Source organism: Bombina bombina, chromosome 2 (assembly GCF_027579735.1).
Source record: "Bombina bombina isolate aBomBom1 chromosome 2, aBomBom1.pri, whole genome shotgun sequence".
In the NCBI taxonomy this organism is placed as follows: Eukaryota; Metazoa; Chordata; class Amphibia; order Anura; family Bombinatoridae; genus Bombina; species Bombina bombina.
This window is the reverse complement of record NC_069500.1, coordinates 801,534,499-801,555,414: the sequence shown is the minus strand read 5'-3', so window position 1 is coordinate 801,555,414 and position 20,916 is coordinate 801,534,499. Positions and strand designations below refer to the sequence as shown.

Sequence of the window (20,916 nt, the reverse complement as noted above, 5' to 3'; positions counted from 1 at the left end):
CCTCGGTCTCTCTCTCCCCTCTGTCTCTCTCTCTCTCTCTCCCCTCTGTCTCTCTCTCTCTCTCTCTCTCTCTCTCTCTCCCCTCTGTCTCTCTCTCTCTCCTCTGTCTCTCTCTCTCTCCTCTGTCTCTCTCTCTCCTCTGTCTCTCTCTCCCTCCCCCTCTGTCTCTCCCTTTCTCCCTCCCCTTCTGTCTCTCCCTTTCTCCCTCCCCCTCTGTCTCTCTCTCCTCTGTGTCTCTCTTTCTCTCTCCCCCTCTGTCTCTCTCTCTTCTCTCTCTCTTTTTCTGTCTCTCTCTCTTTCTCTATCCATCTCTCTCTCCCTGTCTCTCCCACCCCCTCTGTCTCTATCCTTATGTGTCTCATTCTCCCCCATGGTCTCTTTGTCTGTCTCTCTACCCTCTGTCTCTCTTTGTCTCTCTCTCCTCTGTCTCTTTGTCTCTATCTCCCCCTCTGTCTCTCTGTCTATCTCTCTCTCCTTGTCTCTCCCACCCCTTCTGTCCAATTTACATCTAATATCTAATTTCCTTCATTCTCTTGATATCCTTTGTTGAAAATCATATCTAAATATGCTCAGTAGCTGCTGATAGGTGGCTGCACAATAGATACCTCATGTGATTGGCTCACCCATGTACATTGCTATTTCTTCAACAAAGGATATCTAAAGAATGAAGGCATATCCTAGCCAGTGCCTCACCTGCCTCTGACCTCACTGCACGTCACTGCCGGTATGTCATAGTTACATTACACAGCGATGAAGCACAGATTGCATTGCAGAAGGCTATATGCGGTTACGTGAGGGATATCCTGGAATGTTAGATGTCAGTTACATGAGGGGTAACCTGCAATGGGAGATGTCACAGATCATCTGAGGGTTTCTGTTTGTGCTCGGTGAAACTGCTTCATCATTTACATTATAAAGCCTGATGCCTAAATATGTCTTCTGAATGTAACTGGTAACCGGAGCAGTTGCTAGACTGTACTAGCATGTTTGCATGTATTTTTCCTTCAGTATCTTTATTTCCTTTGTGTCTTTTAGGTAACTGGTGCAGCATTTATTTTGTGAATAGGTATCAGCTATGCATGATTTTTAATAACAGTTTCAAAGTTTGGTAGAAAATACTACAGTTTGTTTTTCTGCTGTTCATGACTAGTGCTGTAGTGTTCCGGCGCTATTAGTTTCCTAAGCAAATGGGTATGTAACATTGTATAAGTATCAGAAACAAGCATCGTGGCAAATTCTAACTCTGCGCTGCACTCTGAATGTTGTACATTACAATGTGGGAAGCTGTCAGTGATCTGTTGGAAATAGTCTTACCTTCAGTACAGCGATGTTACTGAAATACAGGAGGGTGCCTTATGAGACTGCGCAAAAAATCCTGAGTCTGGACACAAGCAAAATGAAACTAGAATGAGGAACACGGAAGTGCTTTTATTTATTGCTCGTCCGTGTTCACACTTGTGACTACGTCATCAGAGGGAGGAGTCAGAACCGCAAAGCAACTTCGGGCTAAACGCACGTATCAAAAAGTTAATACACGGTATAGACCAGCATGTTGAAAACCGTTACATTAAAAGAATAATAACTTTATGATGAAAATATTGTGTATTTATTGTTTCGGACTAGCATACTTACATTTTTAAAATCTTTCAAATAAAAATAAAAAATTTTTTGAGTGAACTGTCCCTTTAAGAAGAAACGATCTTAAGACCGCTGCTCCTTAACTGTATCCACCGCCTATGAGCAGCGTACAGCAATCAACCCGATCCTATACGATCAGGTTGATTGATACCCCTGCTAGCGGCCGATTGGCTGCGAATCTGCAGGGGGCGGCATTGCACAAGCAGTTCATTGCACAATGCAGCGTATCATATCGGACAGACATTAGTAAATCGGCCCTATCATGTAGACTTACACTCTAATGGTGTCTTGCTATTTTGGGGGTGAAGTCATCACTGTTAATGTGGCCAGTGTCAGAGAGGTAGGATGTAGAATGTATCTGTGAATGAATAAAGCATGGTATTTGTTTAATTTTTCCTTAGTATCCAACTCCTAAAATGTTCTGACTCACAAAAAAAGTCTGCAATACTAAAAATTCTAAGATATTGTTCTTTCGCTTTGAAAGAGTCTGTCCATTATTTAGAAAAAACACCTTATAATGCACTGAAACACAATTTGAAGTTAATACAGATATTTTTATCTATTTAAAAAAGCAAATCTCATAAAAAAGCATAGAATGAGTTTTGCGATATGCAATTGGGCAACAAAACTGAGAACTCTATACAGACCTTCTAAGATGCAAAACATCTCCTGAGCACTGAGTAATACTTCAATAAAAAAAAGAAATAAACAATAGTGTAAAACAGCTTAAAAAACTTTCCTATGTGTTAGACTTAGGCTTACCAGGGACATTCAATGCGTTTTGGCCTCAAATATTGGTCCTTTTTCAAGACTAAAAACTGGTAGTTGCTGGAAGCCTTTTATACATATCAGTCCTATCTTGATTAATTGTTAGGAGAGTGTTTGGGCACCAAATTCGTTAATCTCTGCCCCCTAATTGCCTTTCATATAAGACCAGAAAATACCTCCCTCAACAGGAAGTGCCGTCTCTCTCACTCCGCTCGTGCATTCCAATGCAGAACTAACATCTAATATTTGGGTTACTAGCCACAACACCGCTATTTTATGTTTAGTAATGCACTGATGTCCTTAACAAATCTAGAGTGAGTGTCTAAGTGTCTAGTGACAATTTTATCCTACAACGGAAAGTGTTGGAATTGCGTGTTTCAACCGGAAATTACGTTTCCGTCATTCCATTTGTGTGTTATGATGTGAAATAAGCATCAGATGTTTGGAATGTCGGTTATGTCATTTCTATAATGGTGTAAGCAGATGTATTATTTACCAAATCCTCTAGCTCTAACCTTTGCAACAGTATCGTATTCGGTTCTGGTGTATGTATCCTGGAAACTCGTACTTAATATCAAAGTGGAATCATATATCCCAAACTTTTAGTTGAAGCGGATATTGTTAAAACATATACATTGTATAGAATCCATTGTAAAGTGTTATGGGAAAATAAGGATCCAACAGTAAATGTTTAAAAAATTCCTAAATAATACATAAAAAGTACATATAGAAAAACATCTATAAAAAGCATATATATAAAAAATATAAAATATATATAAAAGCCTTCACTGGAAGAAACTGTTAGATATTTATATAGAGATTTGTAATAACATCATATTTAAATTATATTAACAGATCATCATTATGAAATTTTAGGTTTAATGGAACACTTGTCATTAAAATAGTGATCTTTAAGGTGAGTAGTGAAGTAGTATAGTGAAAGACAATACCATACTATCATAATGTTTAACCTCATCGGTGACCCCATTTTCAAAATAACATTCAACACTTCCGTTATGTAGCAGAATGGCAATATCACCTTATAAATAGGTAATCCAAACCATATTCTTAAAAAAGGGTATAAGTTGTAAAAATTAAAATTTGAAATAAAATTAATTGGCCATCAGAAGGGTGGAAGCCAGTGTTGTAAAGATCTGCCCACGTCGGCATATAGTGTATGTGTTGATATATGTCAAAAACTAATAAGGGGATATGGAGGATAACGGGACCTTTACAGTGATAAGAATAAAAAGATTAAATAGAATAATAAAATAAAAGCTTGTTTCAGACAGTATATAACACATTGGAAGCTTAAACTTATTAAAATTCTCTAGCGCATCACCTTTGTGATGTGGGGAATGCAACACAGTAAACGTCAACCAAAAACAAGTAGGATTAAACATGTAGTTATAGTATCAGTTTGGTAGTTCCCTCCCTATTTATTATTCAAGCTTTAATGTTTAACAGGTGTATAAGGTCTTCTTTGTTATTGAGACCCTTCGGGTATAAACGATCTAAGTTGAATATCCATTTTGAATTTGTTATTAATAATCTTTTTTCATAATCTCCCCCTCTCCATTTTTTTTTACTTTTTAAATACCTAAACACTTCATATTTTTTATATTTCCTTGATGTTTCAAAGTGAAATGTCTGTATAATGGGGTTTCAACATTATTTCTTTCAAGAGTCCCAGAATATGCGTTCCCATTTGCCCATATACAGATTCGCAAAGCTTGGCACAAACCTGGTACCCATTGCTGTCCCACAGATTTGTTTGTAAAATGTGTCATTATTATTAAAATAGTTGTGTGTTATAATATAGTTTATACTGTCTAGGATAAAATCATATTGTGTTAACTTTTAGGTACATCTGGATCTTTCTGTAAGAAAAATCTAACTGCATCTATACCTTCCTTATGTGGGATGCTTGCGCACAAAGATGTCACGTCACATGTAGCCATAATAAAATTCTCATTCCAAGTGGTGTGTTCTAAAATGTTTAAAATCTGTGTAGAATCTTTCAAGTAGGAAGGAAGACTTGTAACATATTTTTGTAGATTCTTATCTACATATTCTCTAGTATGTGTTAGTGTCAATCAGGATTCTGTCACTTTCCTTATTGTAATCACTTCTGTTAAAGGGACAGTCAACACCAGAATTTTTGTTGTTTAAAAAGAAAGATAATCCCTTTATTACCCATTCCCCAGTTTTGCATAACCAACACAGTTATAATAATACACGTTTTACCTCTGTAATTATCTTGTATCTAAGCTTCTGCTGACTTCCCCCTTTTTTCAGTTCTTTTGACAGACATGCAACATGTTTAAAAAGTTTTTTTTGGACTTGACTGTCCCTTTAAGTATTACGATACCACCTCCTTTATCAGCTGGCTTAATCATTATTTTGTGATTTTGTTCAAGTTTTTTGATGGTGTTAATCTGTGGTTTGGACAGATTATGTTACAAATTATTAAATTTACTGCATGTAAATTTTGTATGTCATTACAAACTATGGTTTTGAAGGTCTCAATGGTATTACCTTTGCTATTAACTGGATAGAATGTTGATTTGGGTCTTAGATCTGTGTGAATAAATTGGTCCTTAGTGGTAGTTTTACCGTAGCCTTTGGGCTGAGAATAACTCATTTCTAGTGGTGATTTGGTGAAAAACCTCTTTAGAGTGAGTTTCCTAGCAAATTCTTTTGTGCTGACAAATGCTTTGAATATATCAAGGCCCTTCGATGGTGCGAAAGGTTAGCCCATAGTTCAGTATGGATTTCTCTTTGTCAGTTAGTATTATTGAACTTAGATTATGGGGCCTATTTATTAAAGGTCTTGCGGACCTGATCCGACAGTGCGGATCAGGTCCGCAAGACCTCACTGAAAGCGGAGAGCAATACGCTCTCCGTATTCAGCATTGCACCAGCAGCTCTTGTGAGCTGCTGGTGCAAAGCCACCCCCTGCAGACTCTCAGCCAATCGGCCGCCAGCAGGGGGTGTCAATCAACCCGATTGTACTTGATCGGGTTGAATTCCAGCGATGTCTGTCTTCCTGCTCAGAGCAGGCGGACAGGGTTATGGAGCAGCGGCCATCAAGCTCCATTTGGAGCTTGATAGATAGGCCCTATATATCCCTTTTGTGGTTATTTCTTGGTCACTTAGTGGTAGATGGTTATTTTTATGAGTTGTTCCTATGTTTTTACTTTTATTTATTCTAATACTCCCTCTATTTCCTCTGTGGGTCTTCTTTTTGTTCCTTGAGTTGATGGCTCTTCTAGGTCTGTATTCATCCTTTTTTGAATTGCCCTCTCTTTCTCTTTGGTAACTGGCTGGTTTGCCCTCAGAAAAACCTGATTATAGGTAAATGCTGGGGTTGTGTTCTGTTCTGTAATAGAAAGAGAAGGAATTCAGATATATTGGAGTGAAGCACCCAATAACCCCGGTGTTCTACTACTTACCAAAGATTCACAAGTCTCTACAAAATCCACCAGGCAGATCAATAATCTCTGGTATAGGGTCAATACCCAGTAACTTATAAGAATATGTAGATAAGAATCTACAAAACTATGTCACAAGTCTCCCTTCCTACTTGAAAGATTCTACACAGATATTAAACATTTTCAAACACACCACTTGGGATGAGAATTTTATTATGGCTATATGTCATGTGACATCGCTGTACACGAACATCCCACATAAGGAAGATATAGATGCAGTTAGATTTTTCTTACAGAAAGATCAAGATGTACCTAAAACACAATGTGATTTTATCCTAGACAGTATAAACCATATTTTAACACACAACTATTTTAATATCGATGGCACATTTTACAAACAAATCTGTGGGACAGCAATGGGTACCAGGTTCACGCCAAGCTGTGCAAATCTGTATATGGGCAAATGGGAATGCATATTCTGGGACTCTTGCCCAGCTAGCATGGACCTGGTACTCTATAAAATATATATCAACGACATTATCATTATATGGAAAGGCACGCTGGAAGATCTGGAATACACTATAGAGATTATGAATAAGAATGAAGTAAATCTAAAATTTACTCAAGAGTACAGTTACACCAAAATAAATTTTCTAGATCTAAAAATAGAAATAAAAATGGGAAGTTGAATGCAACAATTATATTCACAAGTTAAGTTGCCACCATGATAATTGGAAATCTAATATTCCTAAAGAGCAACTACTTAGGATTAGAAAAAATTGCTCTAATCCAGAAAAATGGGAAGAACAAGCTGTTATTTTAAAAAATAGGTTAATTGAAAGATGGTATAATGAAGATATAATCAATGTGAAGATTGATGAAGTGAGGCAAATAGATAGCAAAGATCAAATACACTATAAAGACAAAATCTCTAAGGAGCTCGAGAAAGAAATTATCATAGTCCCTATCATCACTGAATACAGTGAAAATAAGAACTTAATTGAAAAAATATTTAGAAAACACTGCTCACTACTCAAAAATGACAATATCATTGGGGAGAGACTGTCAGCCCAACCAATGTTTATATACAGGAAAACTAACAACCTGAGAAACACTATAGCACCCAGTATACCCAAACAAAAAACATCTGGTATATACGACATCCAAGGTAAAAAGATCAAAGGGTTTTTCCCTTGTCCAATTTGTAAGGCATGCAAATGTGGTATGAAGACTGACCAATTCGTCTCCCACAACATGAAAGAGAAATATAAAATGCATGACCTTATTAGATGCCATGACAAAGGGGTTGTCTATCTTATACAATGCTCATGCAGACTACAATACATAGGGCAGACATCAAGACATCTTAAGGACAGAATCAGGGAACATATGTTATGCATTGAAAGAAATAATGTTGAAACCCTGTTATACAGACATTTCACTTTGAAACATCAAGGAAATATAAAAAATATTAAGTTTTTAGGTATTCAAAAAGTAAAAAAAACTGGAGGGAGATTATGAAAAAATATTATTAATAACAGAATCAATAACAAAGAAGACCTTATACACCTGTTAAACATTAGAGATGGAATAATCAATAGGGAAAGAACTACCAAATTGATACTAACTACATGTTTAATCCTACTAGTTTTTGGTTGAAGTTTACTGTGTTGCATTCCCCACATCACAAAGTTGATGCACTAGAGAATTTCTAATGTGTTATATACTGTCTGAAACAATCTTTTATTTTTTTATTCTATTTAATCTTTTTATTCTTATCAATGTAAAGGTCCCGTTATCCTCCATATTCTCATATTAGTTTTTTATATATATCAACACATTCACTATATGCCGACGTGGGCAGATCTTTACAACACTGGCTTCCACCCTTCTGATGGCCAATTCATTTTATTACAAATTTAAATTTTTACAACTTATACCCTTTTTTACCAATATGGTTCGGATTACCTATTTATAAGGTGATATTGCCATTCTGCTACATAGCGAAAAATGTTGAATGTTATTTTGAAAATAGGGTTGATTCCCCAATGAGGTTAAACATTATGATAGTGTGGTATTGTCTTTCACTATACTAATTCACTACTCACCTTAAAGATCACTATTTTAATGACAAGTGTTCCTTTAAACCTAACATTTCATAATGATGATCTGTTAATATCGTTTAAATATGATGTTATTACAATGCTATATATAAATATATAGCCGGTTCTTTTATATATATTTTATATTTTTTATATATATATGCTTCTTATAGATGTTTTTCTATATGTACTTTTTATGTATTATTTAGTAATTTTTTAAACATTTACTCTTGGATACTTATTTTCCCATAACACTTTACAATAGATTCTATACACTGTATATGTTTTAACAATATCTGCTTCAACTAAAAGTTTGGGATATATGATTCCGCTTTGATATTAAGTACGAGTTTCCAGGATACATACACCAGAACCAGATACAATACTGTTGCAAAGGTTAGAGCTAGAGGATTTGATAAATAATACATCTGCCTACACCATTATAGAAATGACGTAACCGGCATTCTAAACATTGGATGCTTACTTCACATAATAAAACGCAAACGGAATGACAAAAACGTAATTTCCAGCTGAAACACGCAATTTCAATACTTCCCGTTGTAGGATAAAATTGTCACTAGACACTTAGACACTCACACTAGATTTGTTAAGAAGATCAGTGTATTACTAAACATAAAATAGCGGTGTCGTGGCTAGTAACCCAAATATTAGATGCTATTATTATTCTGCATTGGAATGCACGAGCAGAGTGAAAGAGACGGCACTTCCTGTTGAGGGAGGTATTTTCTGGTCTAATATGACATGCAATTAGGGGCGGAGCTTAACTAATTTGGTGCCCAAACACTCTCCTCACAATTAATCAGGATAGGACTGATATGTATAAAAGGCTTCCAGCAACTACCAGTTTTTAGTCTTGAAAAAGGCCCAATATTTGGGGCTGAAACGCGTTGAATGTCACTGGTAAGCCTAAGTCTAACACATAGGAAAGTGTTTTAGCTGTTTTGCACTATTGTTTATTTCTTTCACAGGTTTTAGGAGAGATCGAGATTCACCACATTAGGAAGTCCAGGAGGATCCCCCATCCACAACCATAGAGGGATAACTTTTGGATACAATTCATTATTGGGTAATATCACTCACCCCATGAGTTTCTTCAACTATTTTTCTCATTTTTCTCATTTTTATCTCACTTCACATATCGGAGCCATTTTTTGAGGCAGTTTTTCACAGTTTTTGTTTCATTTTTTCTATTTTTTCTATTTTTTTTTTTCATGATACCCACTTTTGGAGTTCACAATATTTGGAACACTCTATTTGGAACTAGTCTGTACACATTTTGAATAGTTGACTTTTGAAGTCTGGATCACACCACATTGATTTACTCAATGAATTTACTATTAATTTATAGATTTTATTCATAGATTATATTCATTCCACATACAAATATCAACACTAACTATAGGACACCACTTTACGGATATTATCCCATATTGTCTTACCTGACAGATATTATTGTTTTTAACTGTTTCAACAGTGCTGTGTTTTTAAACTATACCTTTTATTGTTTTACATGGATTCATGTATTTAATGAATTGTTACCTACTGTTTTAATTTACATGTGTTATTGAATTTTCTTTTATTCTAATTCCATCCCCTAGCCTTTCACTTTAGGCGCTTTTTACTTCTGTACATATATTTGCTTCCTTCTGAAGACCCAGAACCCAGGCTTACTGTTGTAGTCCAGATAGCACAGACTTTTTGAAGTGGATCAGAAATCACAGATTAGCTTGTAGTGAAGCCAGGTAACATAAAATGTTGGTTAATAAAACTAGATTTCATGCCACTTGTAGAAAACCAGGCAGTATTATGCAACACAATACCTAAAGGTCTTACACATATGTTTAGGTTCAGGCTGGCTATACACAGCTTAAATTGTACGTGTTTCCTCGCTAGTGGGTTATGCTTTGATGCAGTCTTTGATATATATAAAAAATCCTAAATAAGGAAAGTCCAGAGCTGCTAAAAAATAATATATTTATTTAAAAAAATCTTAAACCTTTATGGCTCACATGGAATATAGTCAATAAAAACAAACATAGACATACCAGGTACGTCTAACGCGTTTTCGGCCCTGACAGGTCTAGTGGAGTGTATGCGTTTGATACCATCAGACATGCCATCTCAGACATACAGTTGCTCTTTGATTCTGCATAAGAGTGTATAGACAGAATATTTTGCCTCCACCAAGTGTTATATAGGGAACAGGGTATGTGAGGGTCATAATAGTTATTTCTTTCATAACAAATCCTAAATCTACAGCAACTCAGATCTTAAGCCATCATTTTCAAAAAAGCACAGTCTTAGAAAAGTCATGATAAATGTAAACTATGAAAACCTAAATGTGGTTTCCCAAGAAAAAAAGTAAAGTAATCAACTCCAATTACAAGATATTACTGCAAACAAATTGTCATGGATTGGCACCTGTAAAGCTTTCATGTTATAGACTATACCAGCTATAAGAAGAGCAGCTAGCCAACATAACCTTTTCTGTAGTTGTCATATAACAGCTTTAGCACCAGTGCTCAGGCCCACTCCACTAATTTTGCAGAGAGAACTGACCAGACACAAGCCTCATACCAATACCAAATCATGCAACAGTAGAACACCACAGCCAGCAAAGTGCTCTTTCAAACTCCTCTCAAAGGCCCTAATATTCAAATCATTGACGTATATATACAAAGAATAGGGTCGCGTCCGAGCAATGTCAGCGAGCGGTGATGTCTCTCCCATAGAAGTCAATGGGAGCATGACGTCACCATCCACATCACCGACATTGCTGTGCGTCATCATTTTGCTGCAGCCGGGGGGGGCCTATTTGATGTAAGACTAGGCAGGCTCCTGGAACTCAGTGCCGAACCAGAATTGAGCCTTGGTCTGCCGCTTCTTAAAAGGGGTGCCGATCATGCAGGGTGCAGGGGATCAAGTTACCCTTTTAGAATGTTGTCTGCATTTTCAGGAGGCACCTAGGGTTACCACTTGTTTGGGGGAGCTACCTTCTGGGAGGAATGGGAGACACTTTAATTCTGGTCCTCTATTACTCCCAGAAGGTAGCACCCTCAAACTAGTGACCCCCTGCACCATACTCTAATGGTACCCCTTTTAAGAAGTGGTGGACCAGGGCTCAATTCCAGTCTCATGCAGAGTTTCAGGAGCTTGGCTTGGCCAGCAAAGTTTTCCTGGCCCTCCGGCCTTTACCCCATCTCCTTGACAAAATATGTGTTGTCATGCACAATGTAAATTATTTAAAGTATTGTAGATATCTTAAAAGGTATTTAAAGGTTGCTTGCTATTATTTCAAACATAGAAGAAAGCCAAAGAAAAGAAGGCATTTAGAAGAGGCCACCGAAGTCTGCTTCTGCCGCCGCGAAGATGGGCCCCCGGCACCAAGAGCTGGGATGAAGAGGATCTCTATGTAGAACAAGACTGCAGAGGTGGCTGAAGAAGCCTGCCAAAGTCCACCTCTGCTGCCACAAAGATGGGCCCCCAGCTGCAGGAACTGGGACAAAGAGGGTCCAACGTCGGATCAAGACTACCCATATCAAAGACCTGGAACAGCTAACAATACAAATATAGATATATATATATATATATATATATGCATATATAATTTATGTGGTATACCAAATAAATGCACATTGGGGGATTGTTTTGAACTAATATATACATACAGTAGAATCTCAATTAACCGGCACCCATGGGGATCGGTATATTCCGGATAAGTGTATTTCCGGTTTGCTTGAGAGTCACTATTAAAAATATGTCTAACAAGTTCTATAATGGATCACATGGGCAGGAGCCGGTTAGAGGCGCACACTAGACAGGATATATGTATCGTATGAGGCTTCAACAGGATGCTTAATAAATACCAAATTCCCAGAACAGCTCAATCTCTTGCTGAAAACAATGTGAGATTAAGCCATCCTGGGAATTTGTTATTGATTGAGCATTATTGGGCTCTCCCTTGCTAGTAGTAGTGTGACCCCTGGTCCGGAAGAGGGATACATGACAGAGGGATGCTGTACTGCCGCAAGATAGCCCGCCCTGATTGCCAAGCTGATGCAATCGTAAGTGTTACCTGTATTCTGTCCCTATTACATAGCAGATAAGTGTGTCTATCGCTCTATTCAATGCAGCTACTGCAGCTCCTGCTGTTTAAAGAGATCTGGACTGTTTCTTTAGCACATTTATGCTCTAACATTTTATGCTGTAACATTTTATTTTTTTTCCGGTTGCTTGAGAGTGCCGGTTGCTTGAGTTCCGGATAATTGAGATTCTACTGTATATGCATGCCCTCAGTATTAAATAAAAGCAAAGAAGACCCACTTATATTTATAAACTGAGAGGATCTCTAATAATACATCTAGGGGGAATCCCTAGGACTGTAATACACCATATATATATATATATACATACATATAAATACATATGTACACCCACATATAAATATATATATATATATATATATATAACACCTAAATTCTGAAAAAGTTGTGACAGTATGGAAAATGCAAAAAAAACTAACAAAAAGATTAATTTGAAAATTCAGTTCACCCTGTACTATATTGAAAACACATTCACCTAGATTACGAGTTTTGTCAGTAAAGCCTTGCAGGGCTAACGCTGAGTTTCAGCTCACCGCTCACCTACAAACAACGCTGGTATTACCTCAATACCAGCGCTGCTTACGGTAGCGGTGAGCTGGCTAAACATGCTTGTGCATGATTTCCCCATAGGAAACAATGGGGCTGATTCGGCTGAAAAAAAACCTAACACCTGCAAAAAAGCAGCGTTCAGTTCCTAACGCAGCCACATTGATTCCTATGGGGAAATACATTTTATGTCTACACCTAACACCCTAACATGAACCCCGAGTCTAAACACCCCTAATCTTACACTTATTAACCCCTAATCTGCCGTCCCCAACATCGCCGACACCTGCAATATATTATTAAACCCTAATCTGCTGCTCCGGACACCGCTGCCACCTACATTATATGTATTAACCCCTAATCTGCCCCCCAACGTCGCCGCAAGTATATTAAATGGATTAACCCCTAATCTGCCGCTGCCAACGTCGCCGCCACTATAATAAAGTTATTAACCCCTAAACCTAAGTCTAACCCTAACACCCCTAACTTAAATATAATTTAAATAAATCTAAATAAAAAAACTACAATTAAATAAATTATTCCTATTTAAAACTAAATACTTATCTATAAAATAAACCCTAAGCTAGCTACACTATAACTAATAGTTACATTGTAGCTATCTCAGGGTTTATATTTATTTTACAGGCAACTTTGTATTTATTTTAACTAGGTACAATCGTTATTAAATAGTTATTAACTATTTAATAACTTCCTAGTTAAAATAAGTACAAATGTACCTGTAAAATAAATCCTAACCTAAGTTACAATTATACCTAACACTACACTATCATTAAATAAATTACATAAATTAACTACAATTAATTACAATTAAATTCAATAAACTAAATTACGAAAAAAACAAACACTAAATTACAGAAAATAATAAAATAATTACAATTTTTTTTAAACTAATTACACCTAATCTAATCCCCCTAATAAAATAATAATAAAAAAATAATAAAAATCCCTACCCTACACTAAATTACAAAAAAAAAGGGCTTTTTGCGGGGCATTGCCCCAAAGTAATCAGCTCTTTTACCTGTAAAAAAAAAAACAATACCCCCCCAACATTACAACCCACCACCCACACACCCAACCCTACTCTAAAACCCACCCAATCCCCCCTTAATAAAACCTAACACTAACCCCTTGAAGATCACCCTACCTTGAGACGTCTTCACCCAACCGGGCAGAAGTTGTCCTCCAGAGGGGCAGAAGTCTTCACCCGATCTGGGCAAAAGAGGACCTCCAGACGGGCAGAAGTCTTCATCCAGACGGCATCCTATATCTTCATCCATCCGGAGCGGAGCGGGTCCATCTTCAAGCCAGCCGACACGGAGCATCCTCTTCCAACGACATCCAAATGAAGAATGAAGGTTCCTTTAAATGACGTCATCCAAGATTGCGTCCCTTGAATTCCGATTGGCTGAAGTTCAATCCTATTGGCTGATCCAATCAGCCAATAGGATTGAGCTCGCATTCTATTGGCTGTTCCAATCAGCCAATAGAATGCGAGCTCAATCCTATTGGCTGGTTGCATCAGCCAATAGGATTTTTCCTACCTTAATTCCGATTGGCTGATAGAATCCTATCAGCCAATCGAAATTCAAGGGACGCCATCTTGGATGACGTCATTTAAAGGACCACTTCTGCCCAGTTGGGTGAAGACGTCTCAAGGTAGGGTGATCTTCAAGGGGTTAGTGTTTTATTAAGGGAGGATTGGGTGGGTTTTAGAGTAGGGTTGGGTGTATGGGTGGTGGGTTTTAATGTTGGGGGGGTATTGTATTTTTTCTTACAGGTAAAAGAGCTGATTACTTTGGGGCAATGCCCCGCAAAAGGCCCTTTTAAGGGCTATTTGTAATTTAGTATAGGGTAAGGATTTTTTTATTTTGGGGGGCTTTTTTATTTTATTAGGGGGATTAGTTTAGGTGTAATTAGTTTAAAAATGTTTTAATTATTTTATTATTTTTTGTAATTTAGTGTTTGTTTTTTTCGTACTTTAGTTTATTTAATTTAATTGTATTTAATTGTAGTTAGTTTAGGTAATTTATTTAATGATAGTGTAGTGTTAGGTGTAATTGTAACAACTTAGGTTAGGATTTATTTTACAGGTAAATTTGTCTTTTTTTTAACTAGGTAGTTATTAAATAGTTAATAACTATTTAATAACTATTGTACCTAGTTAAAATAAATACAAAGTTGCCTGTAAAATAAAAATAAACCCTGAGATAGCTACAATGTAACAATTAGTTATATTGTAGCTATCTTAGGGTTTATTTTATAGGTAAGTATTTAGTTTTAAATAGGAATAATTTATTTAATAATAGTAATTTTATTTAGATTTATTTTAAATTATATTTAAGTTAGGGGGGTTAAACTTAGGGTTAGACTTAGGTTTAGGGGTTAATAACTTTAATATAGTGGCGGCGACGTGTGTGTCAGATTAGGGGTTAATAAATGTAGGTAGGTGTCGGCGATGTTAGGGACGGCAGATTAGGGGTTTATAAAATTTAACTAGTGTTTGCGAGGCGGGAGTACGGCGGTTTAGGGGTTAATACATTTATTATAGTGGCGGCGATCTCCGGTTCGGCAGGTTAGGTGTTAAAAATTTTATTATAGTGTTTGCGATGTGGGGGGGCCTCGGTTTAGGGGTTAATAGGTAGTTTATGGGTGTTAGTGTACTTTGTAGCACTTTAGTTAAGAGTTTTATGTTACGGTGTTAGCCCATAAAACTTTTAACTACTGACTTTTAAATGCGGTAGAAGTCTTGACAGGAGAGGGTCTACCGCTCACTTCTTCCAAGACTCGTAATACCGGCTTTAGGAAAATCCCATTGAAAAGATAAGATATGCAATTGACGTAAGGGGATTTGCGGTATGCTCGAGTCGCAGAAAAAAAGTGAGCGGTACACCTGTACCTGCCAGACTCGTAATACCAGCGGGCGTTAAAAAGCAGCGTTGGGACCTCTCAAAGCTGCTTTTTAAGGCTAACGCAAGACTCGTAATCTAGCCAATTATTAACACATTATTTGATGTTTTACTTTTTGAATTTAATTTATTTTTTAAAATATACAATCATTTCAAATCTTAAGACTGCAATACATTCCAAAAAAGTTGGTACAGGGGCAATTTGGACTAATAGCAATGTGACAAGTTGAAATAAGAAGGTGATGTGAAACAGGTGTGGCAATCATGTAATTTTAGTATATAAAGATCCTCCAAAAAGGCCTAGTCCTTCAAGAGCAAGGATGGGTCGATGCAATCTCCGATCCCTCAGATGTCACTGTCTCAAAAACCATCATGGGTCTGTAATGGATATCCTGACATGGGCTTGGGAAAACTTTTGGTAAACCTTTGTCAGTTAAAACCATCCACTTCTGCATCCACAGATGCAAGTTCAGGCTTTACTATACAAAGCAGAAGCCATATATCAACACTGTCCAGAAGCGCCGCTGACTCCTCTGGGTATGGTCTCTTCTGAGATGGACAGTAGCACAGTAGAATCATCAAGTTAACATTTCAAATAGTTTTTGGACAAAACAGCCATTGTTTTCTCTGGACCAAAGAAGAAAAGACCATCCAAGCTGTTATCAGCATCAGGTCCAAAGCCACTGTCTGTCATGGTATTGGGGGGTGTCAGTGCCCATGGCATGGGTAACTTGCACATCTGTGAGGGCACTGTTAATGCAGAAAGATATGTATACATTTTAGAGCAACATATGCTGCCATCCAGAGGTCGACTTTGTCAGGGACGTCCATGCATTTTCCAGCAGGACAACGCCAAAACACATTCTGCCCAGATTACAAGTGCATGGTTGTGTAACCAGAATGTGCGGGTGTAAGCATGGCCTGCCTGCAGTCCTGACCAGTCTCCAATTGAGAATGTGTGGCGCATTATGAAGCACAAAGTAAGGCAAAGAAGGCCCCGTACAGTTGCGCAGATGAAGACATGCATAATGTATGAATGGGGGGAAATTCTGCATGCTAAACTTAACTAACTGGTGTCTTCAGTTACCAAAGGCTTAATAAGTGTTATTAAAAGAAAAGGTGATGTTACACAGTGGTACTGGTAAACAGTCGACTGTCCCAACTTTTTTGGAGTGTGTTAAATTGACAAAGTAAAACATCAAATAATGTGTTAATAATGTATTTTCAATATAGTACAAGGTGAATTGAATTTTCACATTACTCTTTTTGTTTGTTTGTTTTTGTATTTTCCATACTGTCGCAACATTTTTGGAATTGGGGTTCTACCATGCTATTTCCAATAGTTAATCAGATCATATTCCGAATTCAGACCTGTGGGGACTCTTGTTTTAAGTTTAAAAATCCAAAACATCTTTTTCCCAGAATCCTATCTCTGTCTCCCCCTCTAGGAGGTAATCTGATTTGTTCAATTATTTATCATCTAAATGTATCATTTCTTTTTTGGTGGACTCTACTGAAATGTTGTACCAGTGGGGTACTAGCTTCACATTTTTTGATTGTCAATAAATGGTTTCTCATTCGAGTATTGACATAATTTGTCGTCAATCCTACATATTGTAGGTGACATTCTATGCAAGTGATTAAGTATATAACATAAGATGATGTACAATTCAAACATGTTTCAATTTGATATGTCTCACCTGTAACAGATGACACAAAATTGTCTGAAAAAATAGCAAATTCGCAAGGTCTACACTTGGCTCTCCCACACCTATACATGCCTTTGTGTGAAAACCAGGCACCCCTGTAAGATAGTGTACTCTGTGGTAATTCTGAGGGGGAAAGAAAATTCCCAATAGTTTTACACCTCCTATATGAGCAGCGGAGGCCATTATTTACACATTGATCAAGTTTAGCAATAGCTGTAAGGAGGTTAAAGTGTTTTCTGACAATGTTACAGATTAAATTGTAGTCATTACTATAGTCAGTTACAAAGGTTACTTTTGGGGACCCCCTACATTCTCTGTTTTTATTAATGAGGAGAGTATTTCTATTAATTTTATCCACTTGTCTTTGAGCTTTATTGATTATTTTCCTGGGGTACCCACTCTGTTGTAACCATGTTCTCAATGCTTTGCTCTGTTCTTGATATGTGGAATCTAATGCACAGTTTCTTTTCACCCTAATGAGCTGACCCTTTGCCACTCCAAAGGGAACATGTTTAGGGTGACAGCTCCTAGCATGTAGAAGTGTGTTTTTTGTAATTGGTTTCCTGTAGATATCACATATGATCTTCCCCTGTTCACTTATTCTAAGGGTAAGATCCAGATAATTAATCTGTTCCTTATGTGTCTCCGAGGTGAACCTGAGTCCCACATCATTATCATTCAAAGTGTCAAGAAATACACTAGGATCATTGTCAGATCTGTTCCAAATAAATATCAGATCATCGATATAGCGTTAAAAAAACCCACTATATTTTCTTTACAGGGGTTCTCATCTCTATAGATGTGGGACAGCTCCCATCAACCCATAAACAGGTTGGCATAGGAGGGGGCAAATTTTGCCCCCATTGCTGTACCACATCTCTGGAGGTAGAACTCTCCTTCAAATTTAAAGTAGTTGTGGGTGAGCATGAACCCCGTGGCTTTCAATACAAAATCTCTGAATTCCTTGCTGAAGCTCAAAAACGTTGGTAGAAAAAATTCCACAGCCTTCAATCCCTTCTCATGAGGGATTGACAAATATAAAGCCTCTCTAATCATGCTTTAGAGCTATTCATTAGGATTTGTCCATAATTCATTTCTACATACTGTATATATGTAGATATAGCCAGTGAATATAATACTGTACTGCTAACGTGATTGAAGATATTTAGATATAAGTTTAAAAACTAGTCTTGTCCATGCAGTTAAGTTTCTTATATGTCTTTACGACAAACATATGATCTAAGTATTATAAGTGATATACATGAATGGTGCTAATATCGTTTGACACAAATTGGAGAATTGCTAAGAGTGTATCTCTACCTTATTAATCCACATATGTATGTTCAGATTCCATGTATGCACGACATTATCATGGATATTCTCCTATTGTGTTTATATCGAAGTTTGTATGCATAGCCCCCAAACATTAAAGTTGGAGTTATATGTACTATTTTGAACCTACATTTAAATCCTTAGTGGGAATTTTATACATGGATTATTTATTTGACAATAATATAGGTTTTAAGGCAATTTAGAATACATACATAAGTTATGATTTTGTTGATATAAATAGTGCTCATCTGTATAACCTGTTTGTGTACCAATATCAACTTTTATCTCCAATTGGTGTTAACATATAATATGTAATAATATCGCCAGTACAGTATGAGGACAATGATCCTTTAATAATAACAATAAGACTGATTGCATAATTTCAATTCTGAAATACTACCATTATCCATCAAGAGTATACAGAGTAATAAGCAACAAAGTTTACACATGTATTGACCACAATACACCCACTTATTAGGTGAATCTGATTGGACTTATGTATTGTCCAATAGAGCAAGAGTACTGCTTTTAAATATTTCCTGTGCAGGTGTATTGGATAGCTACAATTACGACTCAGGCCGAAACATGTCAGCATTTCATAAGCATATATCGGTTAAAAACACTTTTGCCCAAAGATACATTCAAGGGGGGGTATAATAAGAGAGTGCCCATGCTGCTTACAGTTTAGAAGTAACTCTGAACCTTTCGATCATTTAGCTGGCTATTGTCTTTAGTTTTGTTGAATTTCAGCACTCTGTTTTGTGTTTGTGGAAGTAAAACCTTGGTGGGGGCAGCAGAATTTTGAGCTCCTAGGGCAGCACAAAACCTAAATACGCCACTGACTCTTTCTATATGAATCTTGAGATCATTTGAGATGTTTGTCTAATGATTTATTTCAGTGGATGTATAAGATTATAATAAACACAACATATAATAACATATAATAAAAACAAGAAGTCAAGAATTAAAATCCCACGCTATTAAAAACTTGTCACTGCAAGACACAAACCATTTTTAATACGAATATGTGTTCTTTGAAAAGCACCAAACAAAAGGACAGTGTTTTAAGATACAGAATTATGAGTTATCAAGTATACGTCATGTACATTATTATACCACATCTAAATAAAAAAATTACAAAAGAACATGCTAATGTCTGTTTAAATAGAACCATCTGTCATTTACTGCATCAGAAGTTATGTGTTGCCAGCTGGTATTTAGTATATGAGTAGTTCAACAAAAGAAGAGGTTTTTGTTCAGCTATTTATTACAGTGGTATCCAGGGCCATCATAATACTTGACACAATGATAAAGAGCTGTGTCTCCAATATCCACATTTTTTATAGACAATGTATACTCAGTCCAAGCACTGTTCTTTGAAAAATCATAATGTGTGGATGACATTCCAGGTCCAAACTGTGGAGATGTGAACGAAGAACGGTCACATACAATGAGCTTTGGAGCTTCTCCGGGAATCTGCCTCAGCAAACATGTAGGGTGCAGATCTTTTACTCCAACATTGCAAATTAATGTTGCTTTTTGAGTAGTAGGAACTGAAAGAGTAGAGGGTGATAGACCTGGAGTCTGACACTCAGCATCTGAAAGAGAAAACATGACTTTGTTGTAAAATATATTTATATATATAATGTATTTATTTATTTTTATTTTTTGTTGCCTTTGTGCTGCCACCTTTACTTACATGAAATTAAGATGCAATTCAGTACAGCAAGGATCAACATTTTAATTAGTTTAGGTATGTAAAGCACATGTGGTAAAAACCCAACGAAGATAACTTCTTAAATAATATAATAATATGCAAATTAAACACAAGACAGAAATATTATACTAAACTGTTGCATTTCCTCATTTGCATGAACTATGTCTGCTGTTCTTACTTAAATGAGTATCTTTATCAAACATATATTAAAGGGACATGAAACCCCAAATTTTTATTTTATGATTTAGATAGAGCATGTGATTTTAAACAACTTTCAAAGTTGCTTCTAATATCTAAATTGCTTAATTCTCTTAGGCCTAGATTTGGAGTTTGGCGGTAGAAGGGCTGTTAACGCTCCGCGGGCTTTTTTCTGGCCGCACCATAAAATTAACTCTGGTATCGAGAGTTCAAACAAATGCTGCGTTAGGCTCCAAAAAAGGAGCGTAGAGCATTTTTACCGCAAATGCAACTCTCGATACCAGAGTTGCTTACGGACGCGGCCAGCCTCAAAAACGTGCTCGTGCACGATTCTCCCATAGGAAACAATGGGGCTGTTTGAGCTGAAAAAAAACCTAACACCTGCAAAAAAGCAGCGTTCAGCTCCTAACGCAGCCCCATT

The 20,916-nt window shown here is 36.7% G+C and overlaps 1 protein-coding gene across 1 annotated transcript in view; it reads right to left on the bottom strand.

Annotated features, from left to right (window-relative positions):
* Nucleotides 1-19,840: 19,840 nt before the first annotated feature.
* Nucleotides 19,841-20,916, bottom strand: part of LOC128647293 (uncharacterized) — a 53,915-nt gene continuing 52,839 nt past the window's right edge. The window contains exons 3-4 of the mRNA XM_053700087.1: nucleotides 20,280-20,372; nucleotides 19,841-20,178 (exon numbers count right to left, since the gene is read on the bottom strand). Coding sequence (XP_053556062.1) covers nucleotides 19,841-20,178; nucleotides 20,280-20,372 — 431 coding nt within the window. The remainder of the gene's footprint in view (nucleotides 20,179-20,279; nucleotides 20,373-20,916) is intronic.